Below are 14,323 nucleotides of genomic sequence, written 5' to 3'. Positions count from 1 at the left end.
TTGTGGGTTTTTTAAGAAATAAGGTTGTCATCATTTATAAAATAAGGGTATTGAGTAGAATAAAAGGGTATTTATTAAAATGTTGTTTACTTTTAGCATAGATCAAATGTGAATCATAGCTAGTATCATTAAAATCTCCTACAATGATTTCACGTGCACTACTTGATATCATTTTTAACTCTTTACAATGTTCAAAACTTTATTAATTTTAATTGTTTTGAACGTGTCCTATATATGTTGCATTTTCTTTGCTTGCCCACATTAACTCCACCTCTTATAATACAAATTTCAAATCACCAACTCCTTGATAAACATTGCTTCTATAGAATTTCATATATCAGAGTACCTAATGGAATTTGTAATATATATGGTGTTCATAAATCCCTACAAATTTATGAAGTTCAAGATTCTCAAACGATATACTACTACTGAATGCTCGTTGAATAAGTTAGGATACCTTGTGCTTTTTTTCCTTAAAAAACAACCCTAATATTTAAGAGAAGCTGAAGAAATATCCAGAAGACCCCATAGGAGATTGTGCAGATGCCAGTCATTATCCATGCATGCATTGTGCTCATTTCATGAAATTCAATGCAGAGAAAATTTACGTCAAAATGAATGCTCTTATTAACTAAAATCTGCATTAAATATATGTAGGTAGTACTTGTTCTAAACCCTAATATCCTGTTACTGGTCAGCCCACATACATACAAAGACTAGAGACATGAATCCACTATAAATTGAATGTAAATATTTGGAGCATCAGTTTTTGATACCATAATCTTTGAAGGTGTTCCGGACACGGCAACCATGGGGTAACCATGATTCTTACTCCCTCAATCTCTTTCACTTAAATCTTTCATATGTTACAAAAGTATATGAATATATATCAGCTTTCCAGGAATATATATTAGAGAGATGAAGCTTTTTCATCTGAAAAATGTCATCTGAAAAGCGGTGCCATAACTGCATGCGCATCGGTGTCTAACTGCTCCGCATTCCTACATAAATTGCAAAGAGTTGAAAGTTAAAAACATATGTTTGCACTAAATAATGTGCTTTAAAAACCATAATAATTGGTCAAACCACTTCAAGCAGATAATATTTGTTCTGAAATATGTAATTCTGCAAGCAAAATGTAGAATAATACCTACATACAGGTTGGCCTTTTTCTACTTCACAAGGAATAAACCATAATCTTCTGAAAGAAGACAACTCAAGCTGGATAAAATATCCATCCAACTGGCTATGCCTCCATCTCCTTGAACCTTGCCCTTTCCATACCTGCATTTGTCTTATTAAATAAAAAGTACAGGAAACAACTCGGAAATACCTAAGCTTTACTTATTTCAAATACCCTTTTTCAAACGGCTATTGAGGAAGCAAAGAATGTTTGGGGGCATTAATGAGGTTTATCTTGATAAGTTATGTATTGTATTCAGGGTATACTTGATAAGTTATGTATAGCATTGAGAAAATCATTACCTGTGGAAAAGCAATGATTTCTTTTGGAACTACCAAGCACGCTGCTATAGCTGATGTGTCAACAGCATGTTGTCTCAGGAAGGACACACAGCTTGATAATGTATCTGGAGATTGGAAGGCCTGCCAGAAACTCATAAATAAAACAGATATTATGATTTCTAATTTATCTTTCTTAATAATTTTGCATTTATGGCCAATGCATAAAAACAACATAAGGTACCATAAACATCATACTGCATATACTTTTTGCAATGACATATATCATCCAGTGTAGGGAGAACAATTTTATGAATTGCAAATGCCAAAGTTATAAGTAACAGAAATTGAATACACTAGGGATGGGAGAATTATGCTGGTCCCAAAACTCACTTTATGGATGTACTCTATGCTTCTATGCTTCTTGAAACTCTCAACTAGAAGAGGACTGCAATGTGGTATTGTCAAGAATACTTTACCCATGCATAGATCCAATTTCAAGATTCTAACAAAGTAACATCTTTGAACAAAGTTAATACAGTTTCCAGACTAATGAGATTAAGTAGACTTGTAAGGAATGATTTGCAAAGAACCTCAGCAGCTTCTAAGAGATGATATATATCACAAACAAGAATATTTTACCCATATTATTAAAAAAATTCTATGAACTGATCAAACGACAAATATCGCATGCTTATTCATAATTCCACAAAGTTAATGTAGTTTCAAATGCTAGTAGAGATGAAAGGAACTTTTAAAGGAATTATTTTGTAGGTTATTGCACAAAACTAAATAAAGCAGCTACGGAATACAGAGAAACAATGGAGAAAAAGAGATTATGTTTATTTGCAGAGTATCAATTCTATCACATGTAAAATACCTTTTTCTACACTCTAGACCTGACAAGTTACAACAAACAATTTGACTTCAATGTATTTGTTTCAAAATACAACTTCAATAGGCACGATACAACAGGAACTCTACCTCATGGGCTCCTAAGCAAGCTCATACAAATACAGCTCGATGGCTTCACATGAAGAATCTTAGAACCCTCTTTAAGGTTCCTATAATACATTAGGTTGTTAACCTTGATGGCAAGATCAGGAAACTCAGGTGCCCAAAGTGTTGATGCCACAGCTTTGCTCAAACTAGTGCAGTCTACTCAAGCACACTTGATTTGTGAAAGACGACCTCATAGTAAGCATCCACCAACCAACACATCAACAATAGATTACGATGGATGGGAGGTACCAAAACTAAATCTACCAAGCACTTCATACACCCGATGGAGTCTTTGCATTATTGATCCACTTCCCTTGGCTGAACATCTCTGGTTGTTCCCCACTGTAACATACACACCTTCAACGTCCCTTAAGCTACGAATCAAAATCCTTTGACTGATCATGTGTCTTCCACTGCATCAACATGCAAGCACACTTCGGTAAGGCTTGTGGATCCCAAAGCATCTGCTTCTCCGCTAGCCACAGCTCCACTCTCATTTTCAGGTAGCATACTGCGGCTAATTATAGGGACAACACTATGGCCAATTATACTTCCTACGAGTGAATGAGCATCAACTAGGACTGGATAAGAGAGGAAAGTGCTCCTTGATTGTGCTTCAGTACTTCCGTTAGTTGATTAGTTACCGAGGGCAACTGGACACTCAGACTGCCAACGCATACTTAACACATACCCAATCATTTAGTTAATTAATGATGCGCAGTGGGAGACCTTGGGAAAGTGCTTAGTGACAAAACATCAATCATACTCTCTCTCTCTCTCTCTCTCTCTCTCTCTCTCTATCCTTTAGATTGGTTATACTGGTGTGGTGTTTATATAGGGGGTGTGCTGTAGGGGAAAACGTGCTTTATCACCTTATTTGTCTTTCATTCAACTTAACTACACAGCTTTATGAATGAGCATTGCTTTCATATCTCTCAACAATCGCCTTTGATGTCCCTATGTGGAACCTAGCTCTAATAACCCAGTTTTTGTCCATTTCCTTTTCCTTTCTCAATACTTAATACTATAGTTTTACTAATTTACACCCATTGTTTTTACAAGTAGCCTGCTGGATGGCCAACATGTGTAGATACATCTCCATGCCAACTCTATGCCAGACAATCATCTAGCTCCACAGGTGTTTTATCCTTTTGATAAACATCTCCCTTCTCCCTTTTATTTGCTCAAAAGCATGTTGATTAACTAAGTTTTGGATTATAGTCTCACTTCGCATCTCATGTTGATCTCACCAACTTTCCCATGTGTTGAATCATCGTGAACAATGAATCAGTAGTCCTCGTGACAATTGCATACAAGACATCCGCAATCTACATTCTCCATGCCTGCAAATTCATTGGGGTCAAAGATACGTCCACCATCATTCCACAGAGTGTAGTTTGTCTAATCATGCAAACCCTTATTGTTGGTGGTTCACCATGCTTTCAAATCTATTGAAGCTGGATGGATGTCGACCATCAGATCTATTGTTCTAACTGGTTCAACATCAAGTTTAATCACAGAGTCCATGAGCTCATAGAATTCCAACATGGTTTGACATCTTGGACTTCCATAGAGTGTAGAGTTTCCTGTCAAGCAAGCAAGACCTACATTATAGTGACCATGGCCTCACCCTGTTAGGAGTCACCAACACCACTTGTCGAAGCCATCTTCACCATTTGACTGAGGATTCACAAAACTTCTTTATTCACCATTGCCTCTATTCAAATCTCTTCGTCCAAATTTTTTTTGTTAAATAGCTTTTATGCGAGGCCAATTATTCCAGAGAAACTTCCAATGCTCAAACAATTAATCAACATATAGACACAATGGAGAAGACAGATATTATGCAATATTAACAGAAAGAATGATTACAATAGAAGGAATAATGCACTATAAGGCATAGGGCATGTGCTCTTGAGTTAGCTGTTATAGACACAACTCAATGGCTTGACATGAAGAACTCAGCTTAGAGGTTCCTGGCATATGTTACCTTACCCTAACAGCTAACCCATCTACTGTATTTAGTCAACTGCTCTCTTTCCTGACCACGATACAGTACTTGGCAAATTTGTCCACACCAACAATGACTAGAAAAGAGCATGTTCGATTTCTAACAGATGATAAATGGCATAAAAAAGTTGAAATGAGATCTAGTGAAACATTATATTCCCATTATATCTACAGTCTTGTCATTTACTTGAAAAGTAAATACTTATTCATTATCGCATGGATGTTTAAATATTATTACGAAAGGGTCAAAGCAAACATCTTCAATTATAGGGAATAGCATGTACAATTGAATTAAGGAAGAATCAGACGGCATTTCATTTTATAAATCTAGATTACAACAAGGACAAAAGATGTTAAATAACATGACGGTCATTGTACCCTTGGAATGTGCAAAAACTAGGGCACTTTTAAACTATCAAAGCAGTAAGAAAAAAGATGCAATGCAGATGCTATTAAGGAAATGGAATGAATGTGACTTGCCTTTTCTACAGATACAATGGGAAGTGTCTCTTCAGCTTTATCATTTTTCTTTCCTGAGTAGAAGTACACTCTCGCATCCAGTTTTCCTTTTTTCTCACACCAATCCTTCGACGACATGTCAAAAATATCTTTAAAGAACTTGCATATACACTCTCCTATACCATCATCATTCACTACCTTGCTCTGTGATTAGAAAAATAAGGATGTCATAACAATTACCTTTTGCAATTCTTTTAATTCCAAGTGAAATGGTTGTGGACTAGAGGCTTACCAATTCACATTTCAGTTGATCAAAGTTTAAGTTTTTATCAATTTTTGAATAGCTCTTTGTCACCTCCTTAACTTGTGTACGCTTGTTATCTCGGATTAATTGAGTTAGCCTCTTTACTTTTGTGGCAACCTCATTGCTTTGGGGGTTTTGTTCAAGTGCTTCTCTGTAGGCTGCAAGAGCCTTTGATGAAGGCCCAAACTTAGTTTGTCAAAAGGGAACAGAATGGAAAAACTTTCAAACTAAATCTGCAAAACTTGATTGAATTTCATCCTACGTAATAGAAGCCATAGACTTTAGTTCATCAAAATGGCATAAAATGAAAAATCTCTTTACTTGAATCTGCAAAACCATATTGTATTTTACCATACCTCATCAAGACGTTCCATTGCTTCCAATATACAGCCTTTGCGGAAATAACCCTAGCCAATTCAAAGAATTAAATTGTCTGTTAACAATCATGAGCTTGAGCTCAACAAAGGCATCAAAGATGTAGTCCAAAACATTTGAACATGCACAAGAGCCTTTACAGAAATCATCCTGAATAATGCAATGAATAAGAATATATGTTAAGGATCACAAATTCAAGCTGTACAATGCAATCAATGGAAGAGGAAAATTTTCAAACAATAACGAAACCTTCTCCCAAGTCGGTTTAAGTTTGATTGTCATTTCTGCATCTGCAAGAGCTTTGGTGACTTTCGAAAGATTTAAGAAAGCAGCTGAACGGTTGCTGCAGAAGAACAAAGGGAAAAGTGTATTTTGTGAGGATGAAATAAAGAGAAATAGAGTATCTTTTTCTCCTTGAGAAAGAAACTGCATCAGAAGATGAACAAATAACATAAATTCTCGCTGAAAATGGCAACAAAAGACACAAATAAAGAACATATTTTCGTAAAGAAGTACGTAAACCTCTTTCCGTGAGAAGAGAAATAGCAGCACAAGACAATGAAGCAAAATAGCATTTGTTTTCTCGGCAAGAAACTTCAGAAATGAAAAGAACAGAAGATCTTTTCCTTACAAAGAAACTCCATAAAAACACATACAGATAGCATAGAACAAGAAGAAAACGGAAACCAATTCTCTCCGGAAAAGAAGGCATAAAAGTAGACGGCACGAAAAAAACACGTCTCTCCATAAAAAGAAAAGGTAAAGGACCACGGACAATCAAGGCGAATTTCGCAAGAAGAAAGTAACAGCCGAAAGTAGAAGAATAAAGAATGATGATGGAAGGAAGGAAGGAAGACGAGAAGACACTACTGGATAAGGAAATGACCTGTATAAAGTAGCGTTAGAAGGATCTGCTTTGATGGCTTGAGTGTATAGAGCGGCAGCCTTGAGGAAGTTCCCAGACTTAAACAGTTCGTTCCCTTGGTCCTTGAGAGATGAAGTTTGCTCTGAGCCAGCCATTCCTTTTCTTTCAGGTGAGTACTGAGGACGACCGATCTCTGTGAGCGCGAGGTATGGCGATGGCGATGGCGATGGCGATGGCGATGGCGAATCTGTTCTTCTTCGTCTGGTTCTTCCTCTGGTTTTCTTGGTTTTAATTAATTACAAGAATACCCTTCAAGTTTTGAATGTGTGATCGAGCCCCCCCCCTCCCCCCAAGTATTTGCAGGATCTCACGAACTTTATGATATTACAAGAATACCCTTCAAATTCCACGGTGTGATGAAGAGATAGTTAGCCCTAACTCCAAGAGCCCTCTCAAATAAACTACATATAAATATATGCAATTGATACATAGTAGTACTAGTAGTATTAGTTGTAGAAGTATTCTCAAGTTTTCATCCTTGCAAATAAATCCCGAAGTTTCTAAAACCTTAAACCCCGAACCCTAAAAATCCACCGCCTCCCCCCCTCAACGCTCATAGCAAGGCATCATTTTACTCTTGTGTGTGGAGAGTTCCCGGTAAGCATTGGATGGGTACTATTCTTGTCCTTTTCTAAAAGGGCTTCGTGTTAAAATATCCATTTACTAGCTAAGTATTTAGTTAACTTGGACTTGCATGTTGTGAAAGGGCATTGTTATGTGGCATTGGCATAGCATAACATAATCTCATAGTGTGAATGTTGATTGTGGTTTGTCAATATGTTTGAAGGTTGACATATGTTAGAAATGGTGCCCAATTACAGCTTGCAATTGCGTTATAAAATCGTGACAATGACCACTTTACTACAAAAGGTTTTTTGGTCTAGTATACTAGACCTCAATGACTTGGGTGTAAGCACTAGACACATCTACATAATGTACATTTATTGTCTAGTCATAAAAGGAGAATCAATGAAAGTTAACAATAATGAGTTTAAAAAGGATCATTCACTAAACTTCAACTTGTTTATGCGTACTATTCTTTTCTTTTCTTTTGGATATCAATTGAATGAGTGATGACCCTGTTGCATGTCCAACTAATGAATGCCATGCTCTATAGTATTGGGATTGGAAGTGCATGAGAATGTCATTGATCATTGCAAGTCGCAAGCCAATATCTAGGCGATGTCAACGACTTGAGTTTTAACAATCATATTGTCGTGGTGTTACACAAGTTTCAATCTATCCCTCTCTCTCTCTCTCTCTCTCTCTCTCTCTCTCTCTCTCTCTCTCTCTCTTGGTGAAAACACACAATTATATTAATAAAAGTGTGTGAAAAACACTGCTTACATTGGGTGTCACAATGGAGTATGGTTGAATTTCCACTTGCTCCAATAAAGAAAATTGTCACATTAGTACTACCTTCAACTTTCGCAAATATGCTTTCACTCCATGCCTACCATCAAATACAAAAGCATTGCGCATATTCCAATTATGATGCATCTCTCTCTCTCTCTCTCTCTCTCTCTCTCTCTCTCTCTCTCTCTCTCTCTCTCTCTCTCTCTCTCTCTCTCTCTCATTACCAATATGAGTAGTAATGCTCATAAAGCCCTTACACTACTTTGCACTCGATCTCACAAGTTAGGTATTGAAGTTGCATCATGGTATCAAAATGTAACGGACTTGAAGACATGCAAAGGATGCAATGAAGGCATTGTAGAGGATGAATGTCACTTGCTCTTCACATGCTCGACATGTAGTGCAAATTGTTCAAGATATGCAAACATACTAAGAGGGAGTGATAACTTAAGTGTCATTACTTAAGATACCACTGAGAAGGTTGAGCTCATATGTGTGTGCTTTATTCACGCATAAAGACTTTGTGCTTCAATGTATGAATACCCCTTCTTAGGAAGGAGACACATATCAAGAACACATGTATAATTTGGTCCCATAGGTCAAATTTGGCCTCTTTATGGACGATAAAAATAAAAATAAAAATATAATTCCAAGGCAAGCGACCTTCAATGTATAAGGGCTGAAATGCTCAATTGAATAGTAAAGGAAGCACATGTATGGATAATTGATATGTTTAATCATGCATTGCAACATGGTATGTCGTACGATTGGACTACAAATTGGATCAAACCTTACATAAAAGTGGGATGTAAATAATGTAAACAACTATCACACTATCATGGTTGGCTTGCTAATGGCAAAATTATTTGGATGTATAGTGGAATCAAAGATAAGTGCATGGGCTGAAAAAAATGGTAAGAGAGCTTATAGACAAGTTGGTTTTCGAAAACACCGTAGCACCATTGATAACCTTGTCACGCTTCAAGTATTAATGGAGGAAAGTCGCCTTAGAGGTGAAGGTTTATATTGTTGCTTTGTAGACTTCAAGAAAGCTTTTGATATGGTACCTCATGAGCATCTTTTGAGGCAAATGGAAGAACTCGAAGCACCAAGTGATATACTTACAATTTCCTGATATATATGAGAAGGTTATATGTTGTATGCAAATGAGCGATAGACTTTCATATTTTTTCAATAGCATTACTAGTGTTAAGCAAGGAGGCCCACTCTCACCAACACTATTTAGTCTATGCATTGATGAATTGGAAGAAAAGGTTACCAAGTTTGCAAAGGAAGAATGTGTTGAAGAAGTTGCCATTGGGAATGTCGTGATTATGCTTTTGCTATATGCAGATGATGTAGTGCTTTTTGCAAATACTTTAGGATATGCACAAAAGCTTATGAAGGCAATGGAAAAAATTTGCATGCATACTAAATTAAGTGTCAATAGCTCTAAAACAAAGATTATGCTTGTGAAGAGCCAAAAAAGAGATAAACCATGCATTATGTACAACAATGAGCCACTTGAATGTGTGGAAAGCTTCAAATATATTGGCCTTGAAGTTCCATCAAATCATAGATGGAATGAATGTGCTACACGCCGCTTAGAGGCGGGTAAGCGAGCATACTATGCATTTGAGAACACATGCAATCTTGGAGATATTAAGTGTTGGGTCCTCAAGAAATATCTTTTCGACACTTTGGTGACACCGGTTCTTCTCTATGGGGTGGAAGTATAGGGTGGTAGCATCCCTAAATCTATGTGGAAAGAGTTTGAAAATGTCCAAAAACATTTTCTTACAAAGTTTCTACAAGTTAAGAAACAAACACCCTACACCCTCCTCCTTGAGACGGGATCGCTTCCCATTGAGATCATGGCCATGGAAAGGGTTCTTGAATACATGCTTAAGGTTCAAAAAAGTCCCTCACATCGACTTCCTAGAATTGCATGGGATGCAAGCAAATCATAGATGGAATGAATGTGCTACTCGCCACTTAGAGGCGGGAAAGCGAGCATATTATGCATTTGAGAACACATGCAATCATGGAGATATTAAGTGTTGGGCCCTCAAGAAATAACTTTTCGACACTTTGGTGACACTAGTGCTTCTCTATGGAGTGGAAGTATTGGGTGGTAGCATCCCTAAATCTACTTGGAAAGAGTTTGAAAATGTCCAATAACATTTTCTTGCAAAGTTTCTACAGGTTAAGAAACAAACACCCTACACCCTCCTCCTCCTTGAGACATGATCACTTCCCATTGAGATATTGGCCCTGGAAAAGGTTGTTGAATACATGCTTAAGGTTCACAAAAGTTCCTCACATCAACTTTCTAGAATTGCATGGGAAGCAAGCAAAAATATCCAAAAGACACATATTTTGTGTTATGGTTGGATGCAAGATATGGAAAAATGGTTTGGTAGATGGGATGTAACACACTTGCTGTCGAGAATCGTGACCGGCCACAACCGGTTTTGCATTCGGATGTTTGGGTGTAGGGAACGTAAAATATAATGCACTCAAAAAGAGTACGAAAATAGAAATAGCACAAGAGACAGAAACACATGATTTTAACATGGAAACCCGAAATGGGAAAAACCATGGGGGTCCACAAACCTCGAGAAACAAAATCACTATACTAAAATGAGGAGTACAACTAGAAGCTCCGAGGCAACGACCTCAAGATTCTACTTCGTCAACAGACAGCTACAGAGTTGCACACTCTCACACTCTCACTCACTTATAGGTACACAATTACTAAGGCAACTACCTTCTAAGTAACTTTTCAACAACAACTCATCATCATCTTATGATTGCCCTAAGTTCTTATATACTAGTACACCTTTTGGGTTATTTACAAGTGTAGCCCATAAGGGCATATTTAGACTATTTACAAGTATAGTCTTCTGAGTTGGTTGTCTACACGATTTCGGTTTCAGCCTCGGCCGAGTTCCTCATCAACTCGTCTCTTCTCTTCCCATTTGGAGGGACCCGTTTCCTAACACTTGCTTCATGATGTTGCACTAGATTCCTTTGTAAGTGAGGCCTTTTTCCAACACCAATGTATCATGACATGGGGAAAATGTGGAAGCTCATGCTTCACACATTATACTACACATGTTGCACCTAACTACAAAACCATATTCTTCATAGAACGGGGAAACCATACACATCGATACATGTTAGAGCCCACCACGTTATCTGCCATTCGAACCATTGCTTCCATGCAACTTAGCTCACATGCATTGCGATGTAAGACGGGGCGTTGGGGCACGATTGATGAGAGTGGTCGACTATGCACACTTTGCTCTAAACGAGTTCGAGAGTCTAAGTATCACGCTTTGATACAATGGTCAGCCATCGATCACATTTGACCATGCTTTCCACACATCTTCGACCAAGCCCAATCATTGCACAAATTTCTCTCACAGCCACAATGTGCACTCTTAATTGCAACATTCATTGGTAGAGTTCTTGAACATCGAGAATCACTACTAACTTTCACACATCATGTGAATTGTGATATTTTTTTGGTTTCATAGGTCATATTTGACCTTCGAATACGATAATAGAATCTCTCTCTCTCTCTCTCTCTCTCTATGCACACATCAACACAATGGACATCCCTAAGCAGGACACCCTGTGATTAATGAGACACTCTATCCTCTACTCTTGTGTGATTAATGAGACATAGACTATAAACAATCATAGTCAATATTGTATATATAAAGAATTGTTGAGATAACAAACCTACTTGTTCACATGATGTATAATCACATGGATGAAAAATCGCTCACTCTCTTTTCATAACATTTGTCATAAGAATGTAGTGCCCTTGTCATACATAAGAGAAGAGCTACCCACAGTCATTGCGACAAGTAGTAAGAAACCATTTCCGCTTCGAGAAGAAATCTCAACAAACACAACAAATCAACATATTTTTCCATTACTCCCCCAACAATTATAACTTCATAACTACGTGGATCAAAGTATGAGTTTGGATATTTAAAATGACCATTGTTGGTGTAAGACTAGGGAAAAGTAAGACAATCCAAAGCAATCTCAGATATTTTAATTGACCTTACTCTATACAACAATTATAATGTTATGGCATTTTATTATTCATGGTAAACTAGGAAATGTGGGAGTAGACCGCAATGGTGGTTGTTCGGAGAGCTATAAATAGGACAAATCAACACGTGACATCTTGATGGGGGCTTAGACACAACCTCATAGCTAACAAAGAGCCTCAAAACCCTAGCCACAACATATATAGAGTTTCACCACATTCCTTGATTCATGAAGTACCCCAAGGTAAAACTAGCAATAATGGAACATCAACTACGAGAAGCAAACGCACATTGTTATGGCTGAGTAGATTCCACTAACAACCCTTATGCATATGGTACAAGCCCATGCAATAATATAAACGAACCCAAAGAAGGTAATAACACGGTGGCACAATGAAGGATTGTCCCAATAAGTTTATGCATACCAAGAAAGCAACTTTCTGCAATGAGGTGGCACCATGCATCATGGAGACAATGATTAACAAGCTCATGGAGTGATGCTTAATAAGCTAACAAGAGTGTGACACATTGACTTGAGCTACTTGTCGAGAAGGGAGGAAGTGGCGAGATGAGGGGAAGATATTGAGCGGTGGCACAATGTAAGAATCTTCCCAATAAGTTAATGGATGCCAAGAAAGCAACATTGTGCTATGAGGTGGCACCATGCCTCCATGAGACAATGATTAACAAGCTGATAGAGTAACTCTCAATAAGCTAACAAGAGCGTGACACATTGACTTGAGCTACTTGTCCAAAGGGATGAAACCAGGTGAGACCGATCTACTATGTTGATTTGTGTCAAAACGCAAACATATGAATTCTTAACTAGGCATTCAAACTATTTTAGCATGAGAATGACCCTTTGTTAGGTGGTCACATGATAAAGTCACTAAAGCTAAATTACGGCATAATGATGTGGAATGCAAACCAATTCACCAAGGGGAACAATCACAACATTCGGTCGCCACCCAAAAATGTACATTGGTTCCTATCCAAACAATCAAGATTTGGTTTGATCAATTCTCTCTTGGAAAGTGAGAATTCTTACCTACTCACGCTACAATACTATAAATTCAAAGTTCCTTGACATGACATTTCAAAGAGAATTAATGGAAAATGTGGTACACCTATGGCTCTCAACATCTCAACTAGAACCAAATCCTCATTGGAGCTTTCCAATAAAATAATTGTTTACTTTGGGAGAGTGGTTCCATTACCTGATAAATATCACTAAGAAGAAAAGGTTGAGGGTTTTGATTGAATTTTCTCCTCCCAATTATGAGATGGATACAAGTTGTTGCCTACTCCTCTTGCCAACCATTTCAAGAGATTACTCTTTGACTGAGTAAATGAGTTCGTAGGTGAATGGCAAGCCATCTAGCCACGCATACTTCTAAAGTATTGAACAAGGAGCTCGAACATGCCGATTTGAGCATTTGCTTGTATTTTGAAAGACGTGGCATACTAGAGTTCATCCTAATATTGATTCAAATGGGTGAAGGCATAGCTTTTAACTAAGCACAATCATTAAGGCAAAGCCACCAATCTCATAAAAAAGAAACCAAAAAGATATCATACAAACATTTTTAAAAGGATGATGAAGTTTTCTTTGATATATGAAATGGCCAACGTTTCCATTATCCATATGAGTGACTTGAGATAACCCTTAAAAAAATGAGAAAAGAGGGGATGGGGTGAGCATATAATTGATTCAAATAGTAGATAAAACCAAGTTAAAGGAGATGGTAGAGGCAATACCATTACTCGAAAGGTAGCATGCACGAGAATTATAATTGAATCAAATAGCATGATCACAATCGAGAGAAACAATAGATGAATTGACCAGACAAGTGTCTGAAGAAAGATCGAGGAACAAACAAGCATTCTATAAAGGTAACAAAGTATGGAAAGAACAAGGGATGATATGACTGACTATGCATTCAAATTCAACATATTTCTGACCGGGGAAAAACAGATGAACTGACACAATAGATAGTTAAGAAGGGTGAAAGACACATGTGAAGATTTGTGGACGTAAAATTGGGACGGATGGCCGGCCACAAGGGCAACACAATCCAAGAGGAGAAGGAGATGAAGTGGAAGAGAGGAAGGGCAATTGGGGAAATAAAGAAAACCATGGTCCATTGGCCCAAAAGGAGAAGGGAGGGGCAAATGGGGAAAAGAAAGGAAAGCAAGGCCATGGCCAAAAGGAGAAGGGAGGGGCAAATGGGGGAAATAAAGGAAAGCAAGGCCATGGCCAAAAGGGGAAGGAGGGGCAAATGGGGAAATAAAGGAAAGCAAGGCCATGGCCAAAAGGGGAAGGGAGGGGCAAATGGGGAAATAAAGGAAAGCAAGCCCATG

The 14,323-nt window shown here is 37.7% G+C and overlaps 1 protein-coding gene across 1 annotated transcript; it reads right to left on the bottom strand.

The window, feature by feature from the left end:
• Nucleotides 1-603: 603 nt before the first annotated feature.
• TPR3 (Tetratricopeptide repeat (TPR)-like superfamily protein) lies at nt 604-6,775 on the bottom strand. The gene is made up of 8 exons (XM_087324751.1): nt 6,498-6,775; nt 5,861-5,954; nt 5,593-5,643; nt 5,225-5,404; nt 4,954-5,136; nt 1,486-1,605; nt 1,151-1,284; nt 604-1,001 (listed from the first exon to the last, which is right to left on the bottom strand). Exons 1-8 carry the CDS (start codon nt 6,629-6,631, stop codon nt 944-946), a joined length of 954 nt encoding a protein of 317 aa, XP_087180877.1. The 5' UTR covers nt 6,632-6,775; the 3' UTR covers nt 604-943.
• Nucleotides 6,776-14,323: the final 7,548 nt, after the last annotated feature.

This window comes from Azolla caroliniana, unplaced genomic scaffold (assembly GCF_043228905.1).
Source record: "Azolla caroliniana isolate FFs.n. ecotype wild unplaced genomic scaffold, voAzoCaro1.0.p SCAF_9, whole genome shotgun sequence".
Classification (NCBI taxonomy): Eukaryota; Viridiplantae; Streptophyta; class Polypodiopsida; order Salviniales; family Salviniaceae; genus Azolla; species Azolla caroliniana.
The sequence above is the reverse complement of the archived record's forward strand: the minus strand, read 5'-3'. Positions and strand labels throughout refer to the sequence as shown.

Coding starts and splice junctions, on each gene's coding strand:
- TPR3 (XM_087324751.1), bottom strand. CDS start 6,631: ATGGCTGGCTCAGAGCAAACTTCATCTCTCAAGGACCAAGGGAACGAA. Junction 5,955..6,497: donor TCTAACGCTACTTTATACAG/GTCATTTCCTTA, acceptor GTTCTTCTGCAG/CAACCGTTCAGCTGCTTTCT. Junction 5,644..5,860: donor TTAAACCGACTTGGGAGAAG/GTTTCGTTATTG, acceptor TGAATTGGCTAG/GGTTATTTCCGCAAAGGCTG.